The following is an 8,585-nucleotide window of genomic DNA, read 5'->3' as shown; positions in this document are numbered from 1 at the left end:
CGAATCATTCGTGATCTAGCTTCACCTACAGAAGAAGTGAGTATATGGTTTTTTTATAAATAATCTTTCCTGATAAGGTGCTAATTAGCAAGTTTCACAAGTGAGTATATGGTTTTCAGCCCTAGAGCGGCTCAGAAGAGAGTAAGAGAGGGGTGGGGTCAGCAGAGCTCATTAACATTTAAGAGGAAAATGCTACAGAATGGCTTTGAATAGAGCTGTTTTTGACAGGGTAAAAAGGTGTTTTTTTCACTACCGCTGAGAAATTTTTAACCAATGTGTACTTTTTAACCAAACTATGTTACTAAAGAATCATACCAGCTTGTGGAAAATGGGCATCCTATGACCCCTTTAAGCACCTTTATTTTAAAGAGTGTATATGAGTCATTTATTCGACTTCATAGCATTACAGAATTACAAGTCTGAAAATTTCATTCTGATTGTCACACAAATCTACCATATTATTTTAAAGGGGTCACATGATGCGATTTCAAGTTTTCCTTTCTCTTTGAAGTTCTTGGTGCATAAAGAAGATATGTAAAGTTGCAAAGACAAGTCTCAAATCCAAAGAGATATTCTTTATAAAAGTTAAGACTCGTCCACACCCTCCTAAAACGCCTCGTTCAAACACGCCCCCACATGTCTACGTCACGATGTGGGAAGATTTGCATAACGCCACCCAAATGTTCGCGCAAAGAAAGAAGGCATAACTTTGATTCTCGCTGTTGCCGCCGGCGCCATGTCATGGAGACGCTGTTTCGTTGTGTATGCGAAAATACTTTATTTGGCCTTCAAATAGAGGACACAAATCAGTGGTTAAGTTGTATTTACAACACTGTTCCAGAACAATTCAACCCAAATATTCAGATGTGTGAAGCACATTTTATGGAGGACTGTTTCCTGATCCTGGGAGAGAAGACTACAGTGCCGGCTGTTCTGACTCAAAGTCTGTAAGTATGTTTACATATGTAAAGAATTTGCCACTGACGATTCAAACACAAGTTTTGAGTAATTCCAGTCCTCGCGCCCTGGAGGCCGGGAATTGATAACCGCTGGTGTAGAGTAGAGCTTGTTGTTTGTCGTTTCTCCGATCGAAAATGCAGACATGGTTTTATGTTTACGCACCGTGATGCAACGCAAAGTGTAAAAACACAGTATAAGTCATTATAATCTGTAATTATGTCCCCACTGGATGCAACAAATGTAACAGGTTTTATTTTTGTGCCAGCTATGTTCTGACCGGGACACGCATCACAGTATGGCAAGGGGCGTAACATTTCCGTCACACGCTTGAGGCATTCGGCCAATCACAGCGCACTGGATAGCTGGCCAATCAGAGCACACCTTGCTTTTCAGAACGATGAGTTTTGTAAAAAAACGATAAGTTTCAGAAAGGCGGGGCATAGAGGAGAAACAATAATATACAGTATGTGGAAAATAATGTGTTTTTTGAACCTTAAACCGCATAAACATTTCATTACACCAAATACACAAAATAATGTTCTTTTTAGCAACATCATATGACCCCTTTAAAACACATGGAATACAGCTCACAGTTGTTTTGGGCTATTCCTGTGGTAGTATATGGTGCTTTTTGGTCATGTTTGGGCACCAATCAGGAATGCAAATCCTGCCTAACATCTCGTTTTTTTGTTTGTTTGTTTGTTTGTTTGTTTTTTTTTTGTGGTCCACAGAAGCAAAAACATCATACAGGTTTAAAATGGCATGTGGGTGAGTAAATAATGAAAGAATTTGGGTGAAATATCTCCTTAATCTTACTGACAATCATAGTGGGAAAACATGGTCTTTTCATGAAAGTTATCTTGAGGTTGGAAATATAACCCAAGCTTTAGGTTTGGCACACATCTTTAACCACCTGGCAGCTACTTCCTCTACTAGAAGCTTTTCATCTAAACTCTGCACGTTCTTTCCATCAAACACACCTAGCATGACAAAAACAGTCATTACTCTCTATATAGGTTAGGTTTCTTAACATGATTAATTTGCATAGTTTGAAAACAGCTCATTTTGGCAAGAAAATTAAGGAAGAAGCCACTTACTGCCATGATACAGTCCAACAGAGAAAACAGGGTAAATTCTTGACCTCATTACAAGCAGGAAGTGCCCATTGATGTCCAGCTATAAACTACAGCAGGTATTTATTTTATCTTTAACATCTCACAAACACAACTGCAGCAGAGTCTCTTACAGGTTGTAAAGCTTCAGTCATGCAAGTTATAAAAAATTGTTTTGAATGATCAGTTTATAACAGTGAAAGATATCTAAATATTTTTATATGTTTATGAATGTCTCACTAAAAATCATATGGTACTAGAGGAGTGTTTCTTCTAATCATTGCATTTAGTGCATTCTAACTACTTCATTCAAGACATGGAAATGTGTCAATTATAGTTGCAAAGTCATATAGAAACTGAAAGTAAACCAGTGGAAAGAATCCAAAAATTTTGAGACAGGGAACAAAAGATCATTCTTTCATGCTGGCTGAGTTTTGGAATCTGGACTGAATAAAAACCACACTGTTACGCAACAGCCGAGAATACAAAAATTCTAGTTGGAAAATTTGACCTAAACCCTATGTCAGCAAAATAATGTGCTAAATGCCCTGGTTTAGGTTGGAAGTCATTCAGAGCGAGCAGCATTATAGTACTTAAACTTTAGTAAAAAAGGAGGCCGTACTACAAAGAAAAACTGTATATGTAAAAGGTTTATTGCCTTGACAGGTTTGAAGCACTTTACAGAATTCATTTAAAAGTAAATGAAATTTAGTACAGTAAAAAAAGCAAATATATCCCATAGGGAGTGCCATATTATTTCTTCCACATAAATGAAATCAGCACAGGCTGAGTAAAACAACCAATTCAAGAGTAAATGTAAAGAAGCTTGCATGATGAGTGCTTAGTAAATGATTGCTGTACACATATGAACAATAAAATAAAATTATTTGGAAAGCTTGTTTAGGATTGAGACCACCAGTTTGTCTCAAAGAGAGAGGAAAAGGCAAAATACAAACTGCATGTCCCCTACCCCTCACATCTGTTCTTCAAAGAATGAATAAAGACAGTTCCTACAAGGAGAATCTTGTCAAATTACAAAACTGTAATGCCTACTGAATGTATATCCGCAGTGTATTCACAATTCAGTGGTAAACAAGTAACAGTGTTACAACTGAAAACTGAACATTAATCTGTCTCAAAGTGAGACGGATCAGCACGCACCATTGTGTAATGCCCACATGCGAACGCATTTGTTTAGGGCTAAGGCCTCTTATTGTCCATTGTTGTTGTTGTGAAGGACCTTGCATTACAACATAGAAGTAAGTCCATTAAACTGTCAAGCAAGAGCACTTCACACATTCTGTAGCATAGGTTTCTCAGCCGGTAAATCAGTGTCCTATAGCAAAAACAACAACAAAAAAAACACAGTCAGGCTTTTTGGAAATGTTACAGATACTATGATTAAACACATGTCAAACACAGGACCTTGAGCCCTAAAGCTGTGCTCTGAAAGTGTGACTGCAACTGGTGTAGGTTTACTTTTGCCATGAGCGCTATTCAAGGAATTGGCCCACTACAGGAAAAGGTTTTACTGCACCATGGCAAAACTCAAACGTCATTAAGGGTAATATTCTTGGAATTAAAAGAAGATAGACGGAGTGCAAAGGACTGAAACAAAAATGCGTGTCAGGTGTCTTGAAGCACATTTTTAAGTTAATCTGTTTGCAACTTAACATGACATTTCAAAAGTGTGATGCTTATGCCATGAGATGCTGAATAAATGGCTCATGTTTGCATAGAAAATCAGTCTAAAAAAGAAATAGGCATTCGGTGTGAACAACCCCTTAGACTAGTGTATTTTAGATATTTTTATTGTTTGTGGACATTTTTGCTATGCTGTTTTGTGTCATTTAGTAAATGATAATAAAAAAACAACAACATTGAAACATATTATTTTGAGTGTTTACCGTGCGTGTCCGATGTTGTCTTCTGATCAGTAGGATTAGAAGCAGGATAACAGCCAGTATAAGCAGTACTACCGCTATGGGAACACTAACAGGGACAGCTGTGTCAGATTCTTCTTCAGTTTGGACGCTTTTTTCAGGGTTGATCTCCACTGGTAAAAGAGATATGTTATGAGATATCAATGTCATCATTATCTTTACACTACCACACCTTACAGTTTACAATCCTAATTTGTAATACATTAAAAAAATTAAGGAAACACAGGCAGAGTTTCTAGCAAAATTTCAGCATTTGAAACCCCAGCTCAGAGCCTACATCACTTATACTTTAACACAACACAGGTACTGTTTTTTGTTCTTTAGCCTGTAATACCATTCAATAGATGAGCTGTTTTATTATCACTGGTTGCACCGCAGATGACGACAATGTTTATGATATTGTCGTAGGCTATTCTCTGGTGTCAATAACTTTCGGTCCTGCTGCAGTGGCAACAATTTCAACTTCCTTTGATTGTCATGAAAGTTCTGCTTTTTATAAGCTTTTTTCCAACCTGTGATTCTCTTACACGTCATTATCTAAACAGTCCTAGTAGACTACAGCTAAGCAGAGTTGCACTTTGAAAAGGGAAGCACACTGAAAGTGTAAAACAGGAAGAGGCTTGCTGTTTCCTTTCAAGATATTAACTATTGATCTGCTTAGATAAATAAATTAATAATTAGAAAACTCACCTGTTAAATTAACTTCTGTAGACTCCTTTGTCCAGACGTCGTTATCAACAGTGTCTATGGCATAACAGGTGTACAGTCCTACATCTGCTGTAGAGATGTTGCGGAGCAGTAGGGAACAGTTTCTCTTCTCCATGTTTATGAAGAGTTGCGTCCTGTCCACGTAGGAATCATCTATCTTGATTTTGTCTTGTGAATGAAAATTCACTACTCTCAAACCTTTCTGCCATATCAGCTCTTTAGGGTCTTTAGAACAGTTAAATGATAAAAGTACATCCTTTCCAACATAGCCAGTCACATTAGATTTCAACATTTGCCCCACTGCAGAACCACCTACAAGAACAGTGAGAGACAGTAATTATCATGGCAAAATACTCAAATTCATTTACAAACACTGGAAAGTTTAAAAACGTTCCAAGACAGGCAATATGTTTTTTTTTTTTCATATACCAAAAAGAAGAAGAAATATATGGCATTCTAAAGAAACACAACTTTTTTAATGTAAATAACATGTATAACAGAATGTGAACAATAAAAAAAGTATATATTTTTAATGAATAAAGTTATTTATAGGTCCAGAAGCATTACAAAAGACTCACTCGTGATGAGCAGAAGTGTCAGCAATGCCAAGGGCTTCATGATTGTCCTGGAGGTGAGAGAAGCAGGTTTTAAAGCGTGCGGGAAATTCTCACGTTCTCAAACAATCCAATAGGCTACAAACTAGGCTAAAGGTGCAGTTTCATGCGAGTAATAGCCTACATAAATACAATCATCTGCGCTTTGTCCTGGCAAGACACGATATCATTCGTTAAAAGAAGAAAACGATGTGCTAGCAGCTCAATAGATAGATCGGTGACATTTATTAAAAGGCAGCCTATTTCCCCCCCCGGTCACATGAAAAAAAAAAAAAGGAGCCAAAAGTTTTTTTTCCCAAAGATTAGTCATCTAGCTAATCATGACTATGGAATGTCCTGTAGCCTATCCTATAATTGAAAACAACAGTCGAAGCAATCGTAATTTCAAACACACCGGACTTTGAGTCAGTAATCTGTAACCAGTAAACTGCAAATTGCTAAAAATTTATTACTCTGAAAGCATTAACTATATATAGATATAAAAAGTGATATATCAATATCAACAAACAATGGATTAAAAATTGTTCAGTAAAGAAATACAATAAAAACTAAAAGCACAATATCCTGCTGACCTTTGGTTTATATTCCGCTGCAGAAGAGGCACGCGTATCAGATCGCTGGAGGAAAGTGAAGTGAAATGACTGAAGTTTGTGTTGTTAAGACTCGCCTACATCATCATCCCACTCACGCATCGCAAAATCTGTCGGGTGTGACTGAGTGCACAGTTTTAAAGTTAGGCTAGATGTCAGTTACCTGAACGTGCCCTAAAACTTTTTGGGTATGCGATTGCACCTGGCACTACACATGACTGGTCTAACTTGTTTATTGTTTAGAACAGCGATACTGGGAGGAAAGAATCCTGACTGAACGAGATGAGCAGCACAATGTGCCATACTATGCATTATTGTGTTTCTTCCATTAGATGTCGCTACAGTTTCATTTCTAGGCCGTCTTTACTTAGACTTTTCAGAATGGAGAATTGCCATGATTTGTCATTACTTGGATTCAGAAAATAAGCCAACTACTTTTATGGTCACCATAAACAAACTTCAAAAATGTAGTAGCCTATACAAAAAAGTACATATAGCTAGGTTTGGAATTACATGGGTGTCAGTAAATAAGGGCTGAACTTTAAGTTTTTAGTAAACTATATGGCATATAAATCCCAAAAGTAGGCTATACCTACAGTTTGACTTAGTCTCTCACATGCCTTTGGGAAAAGTTTTGCTTTTTTGTGTTATTTGTTTTATTTGTTTAGGTATTGATCTTTGTGTTGATCTGTCATAACAAAACAAAATGTGAATACAGAACATAAGAAATTAGCATAAATAAAAATGTAAATCCATATATCACTCAGAAATACATTATTTGTGTTTTCACATGCTATGCCTTTTCTTGAATCTATAATAGATTCAAAATAAAATTACAGCTTAAATGGAAATGACACGTGGTAAAAATATTCTGCTACAAGTAGTAGACCTAGTTACCCTCACACATCACCTGTGTTATATTTCATCTCAAGTCTCCTTTATAAGTACACCAATGTTGAATGTTTATTTCACTCTTTGTTTAGATTATTTTCCTTTTAAATTAGTTATCATTTATATTTTTATGATGGTATTTCATAGCTTAAGATTGAACTATAGAATTAAATTTAATTTAATTATAGAAAAGCCAATTGAAAAATATCAAAAAGGAATAATTCTAATAGGTTTCCAAGTGTATTTTAATGTGACTTTCTTACAACAATATATATATATATATATATATATATATATATATATATATATATATATATATATATATATATATATATATATTTATATAGATATATATATATATATATATTAATTGAGCAGAACGGTATATGTTGTATGAAATGTTATGCTTGATTTAGACATTTTATGCAACATAAAAGCTAAATGTATCAATTTATTTGACTGAACATATGTGGAGTTTGTTGACCCCCTGCTGGTCCACTTCTGGAAAAAGTGTTCTGGGGACCCCCAAGCAGTCAGACTGTTAGGAATCCGGTGCCTGCCCTTCTGTCCAGGCACCACCAAATGTCACTAGCCACCACAGGACACTCTCACACTACACCACTACGAACTCCCACAACACACAAACTATTACACATCACCTCAAACTACATTTCCCATGAGCCACTTTCCTAATCACACTCTAACCTGATAACAGAGCTGGAGCCAATCAACTCAGCCTACTTAAGCCTTGGACTTTCACCCACTCAGGGCCGAGTATTGTATAGAGTGTATCACACTTCTGGTGTTGCTATTCTACTAGCCATTGTCAGTGTTCCTAGCCTTGCCTGTCTTTCCATGTTTTTAATTCTTGCTCGTGTACTTTGGATTTAACTTTTTGTCTTGCCCTCCGGATACTGTTTGCCGATCGTCGACCCACGCTCACCCAAGGACTATTCTTGCGTTTTGCCCGTGCCATGCCTGTGTTTGACCTTGTTACCAATAAAGCCCGCAAATGGATCTAAACGACTCTTGTCTCATCGACCCCGTAACACAGACACAGTTTGAGCAGTGGGAACATAACTAGACACTGTTGAAAGAAAAGGGCAAGATCAGCTATCAGCAATGTACACTGCCACACATAACAGTTTAAAATGTGTGATATATATATATAAATAACTAATAAACACAGGCAACATTTTAAGTTCTAGAGAATTCTCTAATTCAAATTCAGATAACTTATCTATTAGATTACTAAACAACCACATTTATCAGTTGACTAAGTTAATTTATTTGACAGATAATTAAAATCAACCTCACCTGTAAGGTTAACTTCTGATGACCTCTTTGACCAAACGATGTATCAGTGACTAGGGCATGGCAGGTGTACAGTCCTTGTAGGCATCATCTATGATGCTTTAGTCTTGCGGATGAACATTCACTACTCTCTCACCTTTCTACCATATCAGTTCTTTAGAATCATTAGGACACAAGCAAGGCAGAAGTACATTCTGTCCAATTAATCCAGTCTTCATTTGTGCCACTGCAAACCCATCTACAACTGTACAATAAACAAAAGTTACAGAAACATATAAAACAATAGGCCTATTCATCATAGCAAAAAATACTCGATTTCACTTTGTCTGGAACATCTTTAGCATATCAGAGATTTTAGTTTAGATTTTTTACAAAATAATTTTATTCAAACAAAATATAACATAAAGAAGGCACCAAAAAAACAACTATTATCCATGTGAAAAAATAAATAAA

The 8,585-nt window shown here is 36.2% G+C and overlaps 1 protein-coding gene across 1 annotated transcript; it reads right to left on the bottom strand.

The window, feature by feature from the left end:
* Nucleotides 1-2,704: 2,704 nt before the first annotated feature.
* On the bottom strand, nucleotides 2,705-6,090 carry LOC109056375 (sodium channel subunit beta-2-like). The gene is made up of 5 exons (XM_019073579.2): nucleotides 5,910-6,090; nucleotides 5,302-5,348; nucleotides 4,706-5,035; nucleotides 3,980-4,128; nucleotides 2,705-3,408 (listed from the first exon to the last, which is right to left on the bottom strand). Exons 2-5 carry the CDS (start codon nucleotides 5,339-5,341, stop codon nucleotides 3,364-3,366), a joined length of 564 nt encoding a protein of 187 aa, XP_018929124.1. The 5' UTR covers nucleotides 5,342-5,348; nucleotides 5,910-6,090; the 3' UTR covers nucleotides 2,705-3,363.
* Between the last annotated feature and the right edge of the window lie 2,495 nt (nucleotides 6,091-8,585).

This window comes from Cyprinus carpio, chromosome B9, assembly GCF_018340385.1.
Source record: "Cyprinus carpio isolate SPL01 chromosome B9, ASM1834038v1, whole genome shotgun sequence".
Lineage (NCBI taxonomy): Eukaryota > Metazoa > Chordata > Actinopteri > Cypriniformes > Cyprinidae > Cyprinus > Cyprinus carpio.
Note: the sequence above shows the minus strand (reverse complement) of the source record. Positions and strands in the feature narration are given on the sequence as shown.